The sequence below is a fragment of the Hesperophylax consimilis genome, chromosome 27 (genome assembly GCF_061612785.1).
Source record: "Hesperophylax consimilis isolate HC1 chromosome 27, BYU_Hcon_1.0, whole genome shotgun sequence".
Classification (NCBI taxonomy): domain Eukaryota; kingdom Metazoa; phylum Arthropoda; class Insecta; order Trichoptera; family Limnephilidae; genus Hesperophylax; species Hesperophylax consimilis.
In genome coordinates this window covers 19,287,676-19,302,022 of record NC_142862.1, presented here as the reverse complement: position 1 = coordinate 19,302,022, position 14,347 = coordinate 19,287,676, and the positions used below count along the sequence as shown (strand labels likewise).

General features: G+C 34.9%; 1 protein-coding gene across 1 annotated transcript; it reads left to right on the top strand.

Annotated features, from left to right (window-relative positions):
* Nucleotides 1-433: 433 nt before the first annotated feature.
* LOC149410712 (uncharacterized) lies at nt 434-1,495 on the top strand. The gene has a single exon (XM_089648317.1). It carries the CDS (start codon nt 434-436, stop codon nt 1,493-1,495), a length of 1,062 nt encoding a protein of 353 aa, XP_089504443.1.
* Nucleotides 1,496-14,347: the final 12,852 nt, after the last annotated feature.

The following is a 14,347-nucleotide window of genomic DNA, read 5'->3' as shown; positions in this document are numbered from 1 at the left end:
CTATGACTGTAATTCACAATAAATAAATAATTTTTTTGTTTTGTATTTACAGCTCCAAGAGGATTTAGAAAATTATATGGAAGTCCAAATGATGGGATGCAAAATGAGATTGAAAAAAAATGTGATCCCACATATTTTTGCCTGTCAAAAAAAAGTTTTACCAAGCCTAAGGCAAACAGGACAAAAAAGATTGCGTGCCGGGTTAATTCAAGACGCGATGATAATGGGGGAGCCCACGAGGAACGCACCATTGGACCCAGAGCCCTCAACATCTACAGCAGCTAGTCTTCTCTCGGAGCCCTCCACTTCAACAGCCATTCTCTCCCTTCCAGAAGCTGCTGATAGCCGTTGTAAAATGGTTAATCAGGCGGTACAAGCAGATATTCGCTGTCGTGTTACCTACAGAAGCAAGTCTACTTCAACCGTGCCAACAATGACAAACACGGCATGCTCACCATTGAAGTTCTCACCCACAAAGCCTGTTTCTGCAAAAGGTGGCTACTGCGAGCCTACTCATCATAATATAGATATTATGTCCACTGGTTCCGAGGACAATGATTCAGATTACACTCCCTCTGCATACTCAGACAGTAACAATTTTGATGAGTCCGAGATTGATACTGGACTTGTAAATCTGACCATGAGAAAATCTTTCATGCTTGTCATAGAGAGAAAGCCTAGACTCTGTTTAGGAATCCCTAAGGAAATGTATCACATTATTTCTATTGTAGTTGCCAAAGCACCTACAGAAACAATTAATGTATTAATTGCACTTAAAAAAATAAGGTTAGATGATTCGTTCGCTATTCTTGCGCTTCACTTTGGTTTGTCGGCGTCCTCTGTAGCACGGATTTTCTCCAAGACTATCAAAATATTAGCGACTTTATTTCAGGAACTCATAATTTGGCCAACCACATCCGATATAAGAGCTCAGCTACCAATATCCTTCAGGGCAAGGTATGGCAATGTTCAGTCCATAATAGACTGTCTAGAAATACAAATAGAAAAGCCCTCAAATCCGATTCACCAATCCATGTGTTGGTCAGAGTATAAAGGATGTAATACACTGAAATATCTAATTTCGTGTACACCAGATGGTCTGGTAAACTATGTTTCATGTGGCTATGGTGGTCGTGCGTCTGATGCAATTATTATAGAGGACTGCGGTTATTTGTCATGCCTGAGACCTGGGATGACTGTAATGGCGGACCGGGGTTTTAAAAATATTTCCCATATTTTGCAGCAGATGGACTGCGAACTGATTCGCCCACCGAGTGTTTTTGCGAATGTTCAGTCTAGCCGCGAAGAAGTAAAGCAGTCCAAAAGGATTGCCGCATTGCGCATTCACGTAGAGCGCGTCATAAGTAGAATTAGAGAATTCCAAATGCTCAGAATGCATGCAAGTACTGACCATAATCATATTCCCGTAATTGATTACATTATTATTGTAGTATGTGGTCTTATTAACCTGCAAGGGTTACTCATTAAAATGTAATATTGAAAGCAACTGTTGTTTTATTTGTGTGAGACCCTCCCGTGTGATGATGTGCAGGTGTTATATGATTAGTACATCTGCACTGATCTGTATTCCTTACCGTGGGTAATGAAAGGATATATCTTACAATATTAGTTAAAAACTGTATGTAGGATGTGAAGGAAAAACTGGTGGAAAATGTTTTTTTAAAAATTTTATTTAACTAAAAAAAAACACTTACAGGAGATACAAAATAGATTAATTTGAACGCTAGTAGTAGCTATGTAAATTTAAGATTCTTATAAATAGCTTGGAACCAAAATGTTAGGCATTTGTCCATTAAATCTAAACAGTAATTTTTATCGTATTCTACATAACAGACAATAACTTCTTTCGAACTTTCGAAGTCTGGCTTTGCTACACAATACATACCTTTACATTTTTTTGCAAAATGCATTTGCAATTGCATTTGGGCCATGTACTTATCACTAGGTTTGTCCATGGTGACCGTGAAGTATCTTCTTAAAGCTGTATCGCTACTTGGACATTTCACTTCTACAATGTAATTTTCTCCTACTGCATCTGGAGAAGCTCCAAAAAATGGATGCTGATTAGAAAGAATCAGGCCGCACTTCTCAAACTTTATTTGAAGTATTTCCTCCACTTCTTTCAACACTTCAGCCTCTAGAAGTCTGCCACGCCTAAGAAACTTAGTTTCTATTAGTTTAGCACCTAGAATGCTCTCAACGAGTGAGCCTTCCATGGTTTGGCAATGAGCAGCTTCATGGGCTTTAGATGCGGTAATTCTAGCGTATCTCAAGTTGTGCCACAATGGACAGTTTGACTGCCCAACAGTCATCTGAGCTGCCCTTTGACAGGCAACGGTGTCCATATTTTGTTGGCAATATTTAAAAAAATCTTCTGATGTTGATCCCACATCATTGGACAGAAAATTACAAATCATATTGTGTATGGAAAGATTTTCGATCACCGTTGGATGGATAAAATATTTCACCAGCTGAATGTCTCGTACACCAAGCTCGATGCTGCTGTCTATTACTGACTTTAAAAAAGATCTATCGCCCTGCGGCAGAGCAGCAGGAGCAGCTTTCCCTAAATCGCTCGCCTTTATAAATTTCATTGTGGTTCCTATAGCAGCCATCTTAGACCGCTTCCAGTAACACTGAGTGGATGTTTTTGGAGGGTCTTCGCTTCTTCGGTGCAACCACGATAATAAAGTTACCACATGTTTGCAACCGCCTAAAACAATAACAATAATTAGTATTATAGCCAGTAATGTAATGTTGAAAAGAGGGACACAAATGAATCAACAAACAAAAATACGAGTAGAAGACTCTTCTCTTTCACCAACCTTGTGATGCTGGACAATCTTCACATTTGCACGACTCGATTACTTCTTCTGCTTCGTTGCATACCAAAATTACAGAATATGCCTTCGTGCGGACTCTGTGCTCTGGAGTTACCCGGGCCTTCACAGTGCAAGTGGCACCAATACGTTTCACTTGGACGTAACCGATGGCACTGTCTCCGTAACTCTCTCTGCAGGATCTACAAATTATAATTACATTCATTATTATAAGGCACAATATATCTTTGTACTATTTCACAGACCTAAATATTATACTTTACTGAAAGTCAGTTTCAAACATGAGGAGGTTAGGTTTTACAACTGTCAAATTTTACTAGAAAAAGTAAATACTTATATAAAACGTATTACTTTAATAAAAGTATTGCTCGAAAATCCAATATATATCATGAAACATTACATACTCATCATAATAGTGATTTACTTACCGTAAAACTTTAACGCCTCGCATTTCTGCACTAAAAAAATCAATTTGCGAAAAGAAAACTGCCATCATAATCGCGTCGATTTTTGGCAAATTATCAGACTGTCCTTGTAGAAAACCACTGTCTGTCATGATAGTATGTATTTAAAATATGTGTTATATACAAACAAATGGGTTTAGGATTGATTACGACTATCAAAATCAAACTAATTCAACAACTTCAACAAGCAACTGGAACGAAAACAACTTGAAGTGGGACAAGTGAGTGTGTTGTGACGTCACAATTCGCTAGCCAATCATGTCTCGTTATCGATATTTGAATTTCCATACAACTTAATAAGTGAATTAATTAATTTAATAAATTTTTTTGAGGGTTTTAAGTATGATTTTCGAGTTTAGTTATATTTTTTACATGTATTACATGCATTGAAAACACTATATTGCATGTACTGCATGTACCCTATTGGAGTAACTCAGGACAGTCAATTTTTTAATGTAATAAGTATTTTATGTAGTACTATTAAATCTGTGTTTATTCTTCTCTCTGAAAGTTTTAATAGGGACAATTTATCTAGTAAGTAGTTATAATCAATGTTTTGATTGATATAGGTAGATGTGGTAGAATCATAATTTTATCCAAACATCGCATACTTAGAGTGTGTGTTGTGTATTGGTGCGTATAAGTATCTACCTATTCCGAAATAGACGTACTTGTGAAAAGACACTGAGAAACAGCTTTTTGTGTTGCTTGCGTCTAGGTATGACGGTCTCCGTGGTCGAGGGGTAAGGCTGTCGACTTTTAATCCAAAGGTTGCGGGTTTAAATCCCGGCGTGCGCAAGTAAATGTTATTTGATAATTTGTGTTTTTCACGATTTATTCATTTAAAATAATATATTGTATACTTGCGGCACGTTCAACAGTGGAAGATACTCTCAGTATCACCCTTGCGTAAGATCACCATTCAGAATTGAAACGTCGCTTTAAATGGCTTTAGCCGTGTTTGTGACCAGATCTGAATAGCCAGGTACTCCCCCACCTTTCTCTTTCTCTTTCCCTTCTCCTTCCTCTTCCCACTACCTTCAGACTTACAACATACTGCAATTGGGGATGCCATAATCTCACTGGCACCAGACTGGCAAAGCAGCGAATAGGGTACGTACAAGTGTGGAGAGGTACCTACCGTAAATGGAATAAAAGCCTACCCTCTTATAAATTAATGCATTATTATAATAATTAGACTAGATGCGATTAGATTGTAGTTTATTGTTTCAATTGGTAGACCGAGTTTATAGTTATTGAATCTTAGGAATTTATGCTGAATTTTTTCAATGGAGTCAGAGTGGATTTTGAAGTAAGGGGACCTGATAGAAGAATTATATTCGACTTGACTTCGAACTCAAGAAGAATATAAGATTTTGAATGTTGCAATATTTCGAAAGTCTCTGCCATTTCGAATAATAAAACCAAGCATTTTTAATCCTTTGTTGGTTACTGAATTTATATGTGAAATGAAGTTAAATTTAGAATCGAAAATAACGCCAAGATCATTAATTTGACTGAGTTGAGGGGGACATTGTTGATTTTATATTGGTAGTTAAAAGATTGAGTTATTCTGAAAAATCTTATTATGTAGCATTTATTAAAGTTAAGATAAAGTTTGTTAAGTTTGCACCAATCTTGTAATTTGATTCAATGTATTTGATTGTGAATACAGTCAATTATTGTTTTTATAATTTTAAATAGTTTTAAATCATCGGCGAAAAGCAACACTTCAACATTATTATCAAAAACAGTGACAATGTCGTTTATAAAAAGTAAGAAAAGTATTGGGCCTAAATGCGACCCTTGGGGTACACCGCTAGTAGTCATGAAGTTGTGTGATAAGTTAGAGTTGTTTTTAACTTGTAGAATTCTATTAGTTAAGTAGCTCTTTATCCATTCCAAATATGCACTAACAAAGCAATATATACACCAACAATGCCAAAATATACACTTAAAGGTCCGGTCTACCTGCACAAATAAGCAAGTACATTAAGACTGCAAAATACAAAATTAATTTGCGCAAACAAAATTTGCTCTAGTTTGCGCAAGTAATCTAATACGTTAAGACGGCAAAACTGTATAATGCGCAAATGGTTTGCATACATTTAAATGATTGCGACTTTTACGCAAACCGTTTGGGCATGCAAGTCGCTGTCGTATGGACGCCGCATAGTGTACCGTGTTTTTAGCGCAAAATGTTGATCAAACTGATTGCACAAGTCGCTGCGTGTAGACGTACCTTAATAATGCCAAATATGTAATAAAAAATTTCAAATACATATTTTACTTTATTTGAGAAACAAACAGTTCAGTATTCACATTTTATAAAAAGTTTCCCAGTTTGTGTAAACCAGTAAAGTTTCCGCAAAAGATAAATATTACATACCTACATACAAAAAAACCATAAATAATGAAAGAAAAACATAATTTTTTGTAGCGGAATTGAGAAAAAATAAAATCATTAAAAAAATACATAAAGTATAATTAAACTTTAAAAAATAATACGTTTATCATAAAATAATGTCAAAATATAAACTAAAAATATACACAATCAATGCTAAAATATACACTAACAATGCCAAAATATACACACACTGCAGGGTCAAAATATACACTACAAATGCCATAATATACCCCAACAATGACAAACACCAACACTAACGAAAATATACACTAACGATGCCAAAATACATATGCACTAACAATAAAAGGAAAATATCCAAGCATTTTTAGTTGAAAAACATGCAATTTTTAAGTGTGCCAAACGAAATTCTTTTAATTCGTAGAGTAGAAAAACGGTCCAAATATGATAATGCATTATCACCCTTCCGGCCTCTGGCATATTGGCCGTTATCTTTCTAAAACTAAAAAAGTTTTTTATAAAGATATATATTTTTAAAAACAAACTTTAAAAAGTTTTTTCTTCTAAACACGGAACTAAAATTACTGATAACATAAAAAAAATATTATTAAACAAATGTGTAATGAAAATTACTCTATACTCATTTTTTAGTCGTTTCATTCGAAAATAATTATTAAAAAGTTTCATTAATTTTTCTCTAATTGCAGTAGGAAACTTTGATTTCATATAGGTGTTCATTTTAAGTATTTTGTGGTAGACTTCCAAATTTGAATAAAAAGATGTGTGTTCTTTTTTTATTTCTAACATCGTTTAGTTCATATTTCTAACTATGCCGCTAAATGACACACGACGATTTCTATAAAACCACATGAGTTAATATATTGTCTAATAATTACTAATAAGACTTTGTTAGGTACGTAGGCAACAGATCCTACAAAATCAGGAAGCATCAGCGCGAAATAATAATATTTAAACAATCATCACCGGTTTTCCAAAGGAACTTCATGACGAGAATCCTTGAGAATTGCTGGCAACTTGCAATACTGCAATAATTAACAAAAGCCCAGTAAACTATAAACTACTTTATTGTTTTAGGGTAGTTGTAAAGTTCGCAGAGACCTTCCTAATGTGTCGGCAGACTTTGCGAGACAGCGGAAGATAATAGCATTATTGTAGGTTATAAATAATATTTTTGTTATTATTTAAATCCTTAGAAATTCATTTCGGTTTGTTTGAAAGTTTCCTATGGATAATAACGTTTTAGATTATGTTTTTATCATATTACGACGTAACACTTTACTTATAGGCTTTTATTGTGACTGTATTTAATATTCAAGCGTAGTACGGAAGTATTTCTTCGTAGCACTTATAATAAATTTACCTACAATGTTTCATCTATGGTTTTCGAACGATAACTTAAAGTAATCAAGTCAAGACACTGTAGGTATACATTCTTCGGTAAAAATCCTAGACTTCAATTGGGGCTTTTATATAACAACTCGCTGACGTGTACCCGGCGTTACCAGGAGACTAAAGTAATTATTTGAAATTTAAATATTGAAGACAATATTAGTGATTTCTAAACGAAAATCTGAAACAGAAAAATCAGAAAAGGAAACGGTCACATCTGGGACGAACCCAGGACCCTTGTCTTTCCGTGACAGTGCTCTACCAACTGAGCTAATGGGACCCTATTCCCCTCGGTCATTATTAACTATAAAAAAATACTCATTAAAACTAATTTACCAACGCTACTCTAATTTGTAGGAATCAACAAAGTGTTGGTGTAGATTATGCTTAATTCTATATATGGAGTCAATAAATAAATCAATAGCACCCCCATACTTGTTGCCCAGATCATGCATCCTATTGGTCAGTGAGTGTGTCTGATAGTTGGTCGAGTATGTATTACAGAAGAATGTTATATTTTGTCTTGTATTCCTAGTCGGCACATGTAGTTTAATAGTGGCAAGGATGGCAGGACTATCAATTAAGTTGTTAATGACTCTGTGTAACACAACCAGGTCTGAAATAATTCTCCTGTCAGACAGTGTTATTAGATGTAATTGATTCATCAAACTGACATAATTAATGTAATCAATAGGAATTCCGAGCTTAAAATTTACGTACTTAAGAAATTTGTGCTGAACTCTTTCTATATTATTGGAGTGAACTTTATATAAAGGGGACCAAATAGGTGAATTATACTCCAATTGACTTCTGACTTATTAATTAAATACATTATTATTAAAAACAACTCAGTACCTACCTAATTCGTCACGCCTACATACACAAGCAAAAATGGTATGTCTAAACATGCGGACAATCAGTCAGCACATAAATGCAGTATCTACATGGGTCTTTTGTGTGTTTTGGGTCTCTTGGAGGGACCATGTTGAGTTCAGAAGGGATCCAACTTGCGGCAAGGGTCTAATATAAAAATTAAACAATTATTTCAAATTTTTTGACATTTTGGAAATAGCTGTCGCTTATTTTTAAAGTGCCGCATAATAATTATTGTTTATAAAGATGGTTCGAGTGTGTTGGGCAGATTTTAAATTATTTTCAGTGGCGTTGCGATAAACACCCGGACCCCGGGCAAACCTGTTAATCAGGCCCTACCTCATCAAAAAATTATAATTTCTATATTTTTTTGTTTTTTTCCATACTCTTCCGATCTGGTCCCCAAACACGTCTAAAACTATTTCGAGCAACATTCGATTCGTAATGGTGCATGGAGAAAACTTACAGATATAAAATACCATGAATTTATTAAAAATCTGGTAAAAAGACGGCGGAACACGTGTTCATACGAATATTGTCGCAATCCGTCATGATATTTATTAGGAAAAGAACACGTGTTCTCGATATATTCTGAATGACTAATATTTTATATCACTTTTTTAACAGGACCATTTTTATCCGTGTGATATTTCACCTGACCAATACTATAAGAATATCTTCATTACTATGAAATTCAAAATAATTATTCCTGCTTATCTTAATTTGAATCACAAGAAATGCCGTTGGGACTCTTATGTGATATTCACCTCTAAAAAAATGCGATATGTTTTATTAATTTTCCCAGTGACGGAATACCTACCTACTGTAATACACTCAAGTCACATTTTGTACAAATGCATACATATTGGGCAGCAGCCTGGGCTGTTCGGGCAGTCGCTACGCCAATGAATGTATTTCATAACCGCAGTAAAACGCTAATTACTTTAGCTAATTGGTTTATCGCAAGTTTACTGCATACCCTAACCCGAAGCTTCGAGATTGTAAAAACCTATTTAATGCTTTCTTCTTATTGCGGTTGTATAAAAATAAAACGAAAGATAACATTATGACATGACTTTAGACACAAAAGAGTTATTGGTCGTTTAGTGCAAACTATGTGGTCTGCTATAAATAATACACTTTGCTCAGAATCGTTTTACAGCATCATCATTTCAAATCTTTAACTAACCATCACGACGTTTTCCGCGGGGGTAAGCAGAGAGGACGGACCGCCAAACAACACGGTCTTAGCACACTGACCTTGCTTCATTCGAATTATTTATACATCGTCTCATACATACCTCACTATTATTTTATTACATTTATAAACCATTAAATACAGAGTTAATAAAGAATACATTTCATATAAAATCCATTAAAATGTATGAAAGAAAACCAGGGCGCACAACTTACGATGCTAGGAGGCGCTAGTGTAGCATGTTGCCATCAGGATGTATGGGAAATGTCAGATGTTGGAGTTATTACAGGGTATTTGGTAGTGTCGCTTGCTAACCCACTTCCCGACATCCTAACGAGCTGAAACTCGCCAGATAGGCTCTTTGTCGATGACAATGCATTCTGTCCTTTTTGGTGGCAATTACGGACGTATACGCATTTCTGTGAAATTGGATGAAATTACAGCAGTTAATATGCGAAATAAATGTGGGCATACCCAATTGGGATTTGACTCAGTTGTTAGAGCGGTTAACTCTAGTCCCTGGGGAGGATGTTTCAATCCTCAGTCAAACCCCAAAATATATATAAAAGTATGCATTTTTAAATAGACCTAATAATTTTAAAATTATGTTTTATGTTTAAAAACAAAATGTTTTTTACGTGTTGATTTTTTTTAATCACTAATAAATCCAACACTTGTACGCCCAAGGAATTAACTTGAGGGACATTGGTTAATAATACCAACACTTGTACGCCCAAGGAATTAACTTGAGGGACATTGGTTAATAATACCAACACTTGTACGCCCAAGGAATTAACTTGAGGGACATTGGTTAATAATACCAACACTTGTACGCCCAAGGAATTAACTTGAGGGACATTGGTTAATAATACCAACACTTGTACGCCCAAGGAATTAACTTGAGGGACATTGGTTAATAATACCAACACTTGTACGCCCAAGGAATTAACCTGAGGGACATTGATTAATTTGTTGCAAGCAGTAAATCCTGATTCGGAAAAGATTTGATTATTTCAGTTTGATGCAATTATTTAAAAATACTTTAAATAATGCCATTAGACGAGTGGTCGAAAACCTAGGGTCCTCATCCTTTAGGAGGAATTTAAATATTGTTAGGTTATTCATAACCCGGGAACGTTCGTTGTATTCTGAATGGCATATTTAAAAGGAAATTAAATATTTATTCATATCATTAAAAAAAAACTTTCTATAAATACACAAATTAGGTAAGTATGCTTTTTGTATATACACTAAATTGATTTGTATTAATTTTTGGATTATTTTAATTTGATTTAAAATAAAATAGCATTATTTGATTACTAGCGACATCTAGTGTAAAATATGAACATTACAAATTTTCAAATGTGCATCCATAGATGTCGCTGTATTATTTTCGTGAGGATTTTTAATAATTCGTAATCTGCTCTTTCACAGATGGTGCTAATTTTTAAATAAATGTTTTGCAAGTTATGCTTCTAAATATAAAGACGAATTATTTGTTTGTGCCCGTACATGGGCAATATGAATATGAATAAATAGTTTTGTCTGTAAAAAAAACAATTATTTTAAGAGAGGCATACATTCAAAATATAGTATCGGTGATTCAATCTAATATTATATTTGTATGCCTCCCTTGAAAGAATTGAGATTTAATATGGACAAAACAATTTATTCATATTCATATTGTGTGGGAATGGGCGCAAAAAAATAATTTGTCATAAACTTTAAAGCTTTACTTGCAAAAAGTCTATTTAAGGTTAAACGCAACGCTCGTTGTATTCTACGTGTTCACAGATGGCGTTAATTAATTAATTTTGTTTAACCGCTTCTGTGCCAAGAGCGAGTTAACTCGCATTCTTGGCCTGCTGTGCACAGCTACACTTCTACCTACTGGCATTTAAAAGGTTAAATACGCGTTTGCAAGGTATTGCTTTACAATATTAAGACAAATCATTTGTTTGCGCCCGTATATACGCAATATGAATATGAATCAATAGTTTTGTTCGTTTAAAGACTTAATTCTTTCGAGAAAGGCACACAAATACAATATTTTACCGATGATACAATCCAATATTGTATTTGTATGCCTTTCTCGATAGAATTGAGTTTTTATATCGACAAAACTATTTATTCATATTCATATTGCGTATATGAGGGCGCAAACAAATAATTTGTCTTAATACTGTAAAGCAATACCTTGCAAAAGCGTATTTAAACAAAATTAATTAATTAACGCCATCTGTGAACACGTAGAATACAACGAGCGTTGCGTTTAACCTTAATTATATTTTTTATTTATTTTTTTTATTTATTTTTATTTATTTGCAAAAACAGTACAAAAACCAATACATTGCAAAAGCGGTAAACAAATTATTGAAGAAAATTTTATACATAAGTATACAGTTAAAACATATGCAAAAGCGGTAAACAAAATATGGAAAAAAAATTATACATAAGTATACAGTTAAAACAAATACAATATTTCGCGCTTAAAGTCGTTGTAGGACATATGGAAAATATCCAAGTTAGCTGGAAGGGAGTTAATTAACCTAGTGAGTCTTCCCAGGGGCATCACCATTGGTAAGTTAGTTCTGGACCTGGGAAGAATTAAAAGCCTGTGTTGGCGGCCTCTCGTGAAATTATCCGGGACATAAAGTCCTATTTTTGACAGAATGTCTGGAATTGATACTAAACCATTCAGAAGCTTGTAAGCCATCATCAATAATGCGACGTCCCGTCTGGAACTAAGGCTGCAGATATTCAGCATTCCCGAGATAAATGCTGTTGGAAACAGCCATGGGTAAAAACCAAACTCTCTCATATAGAGGTATCGTAAAAATTTCTTTTGAATTTTCTCGACCATTAGTACATAGACAGTGTCCTCTGGCCCCCATACCTGAGATCCACTCTCGAGAATGCTACGCACTAAGCTAAAGTAAAGCAGCCTAATGACTGCAAGGTTTGTCAGTTCCTTTGAATTGTGTATGACAAAACCTAACATTCTTGTAGCTGATTTACAGATCTTTTCAATGTGAGCGTGAAATGTTAAGCGAGCGTCATACACAATTCCTAAGTCCTTATAAGTCACCGTATGCTTTAGTGATGTATCTTTCATTTTGTAATTAAAATATACGATCTTTTGTGACCTCGTAAAACACATAACTGAGCATTTTTGGAAGTTGAAACCGAGTTTGCTGTCAATACTCCAGTCAATAATTGCATTTATATCTTCCTGGAGCTTTTTACAGTCTTCTAATGATCTTATTCTTAAGAACAGTTTAATATCATCTGCAAAAAGTAAAAAACGGACGAATTTGATTTTTCCCCGAATATTATTTATAAAAATTAGAAACAATAAGGGTCCTAAATTGGAACCCTGCGGCACACCAGAGTTTGTAGGATACGCGTTAGAGTTAAAACCACCATAGGAAACGAATTGTTCCCTTTCTTTTAAATAGTTAGCAAAGAGTTTAATTAAGTTTTCGGAAAAACCAATTTCTTCAAGCCTACTTAAGAGCACTAAGTGATCAACCTTATCGAAAGCTTTCGCAAAGTCATGGTATGACGTGTCAACTTGCTCATTATTATCGAGCGCTCTCGCCACGTAATCAGTATATGCCATCAAGTTTGTAGTGGTTGATCGGCCACGTCGAAATCCGTGTTGTTGTTCGATCAAGAATGGTTCAACCTTGGCATATACATATTTATGAATAATTATTTCGAATAACTTGGCAAACAACAATATTAACACCACCTATGAACGTGTAGATTATAACATATGTCGTTCCGGTAGGCACCATAGCTAGACCATAAGCAAAATGATGCGCACAGACACACATCTATTATCATGTGCAGAAAGGAAATGATTTAGTATAGTGAAATAGAGCAATCTGCAGCGATGAGGCAATGAAATGAGCAGGGAGCAGTAGCGTAGCTATAGATTCACAATGGAGGTTCCGGGGGGGTATGTGGAACATTTTCGAAACCTCTACGCAGGGCAGGCCCTGTGCAGGTGCAATTGGAGCAGTCCACTCCGTGCGCTGACCTGCCAAGCTGCCAAGGAGCTAAGGAGCTGACAATACGTATCACCTATCACAGCGACCTTGAGGTTTTTACTAGCGCCAGGCGCCGTATGGCTCAGGACCGGCCCTACCTCTACGAAGGCTAGCGAGCAATTTTTAAAAGAGGTGCAAATAAAATTATTGTATTTTGCAGGAATGTAATCTAGGAGTACTATTGAATTGTTTTTCAAAAATATTGTCACCCCCCCGAATTACTGTTACTTGTGGTTGCAAATTGTTGTATTGTTCCATTGTCTAGTCCTGTCAAGGCTGTTCACAGAGCTGGGACAGAACAATATTGTAATATCTTCTATATTGTCCTCATGTGAACTCGTTGTTACTAGATGATGTCTTCTAAGTGGTGGTCTTCAATAAATTGAGGAGCTGGTTGCAAAACAACTTTGATATGAAAATTGCAGAAACCGCACCTTCTGAATACCGGTCAGGTACACGGAACCACTGTGCTACATCGGCTTATTTTTAACCGCAAAATAATTCAATACATACATAATTCATTCAACAATTATTGTTTTTTTATTTTTTTTTCACCTGAAAATCAAAAAGCAGAAATAGCATAGTGGTTCTGTGCAGCTGCCCGGCAATCAGAAGGGGCGGGTTGAATTCCCGTCGACGGCATTTATTTTTTCTCGGAAGATTTTTTCAATTCATATATGTGTTTCAGGCTAATAATTTGTTATGCTTTGTGCTTTGCATAAAACCTTGTCTTTTAAACATATTTTTACCTTTAATAAAAAATTAAAATTGTAATTTTGAGTGAAATGCGTTAAAAAAAATTTTAAATGTGTAATTATTCACTTGTAACTACTTATAAATACTTTTGTGTGTAGGTCTGTGCTAAACCTACACATGTAATATTTACACGGCAGATAATGAAGGGATTGAAGATACCAAAAATGCGATGGGATCAAAACCAGCTTGTGAGCGTTTACATTGTTATTCCATCCGACTCTTCAATTACCCTTGCATAATTTACAAAAAGGAAACAATATTTTTCCTGTGAACCACTGTTTAATTTTAACTATAAACACTGCTGGCAATTAAATATATAATAATAAAAATACCTGACTATTTATAAATATTTATTCAACATGGCA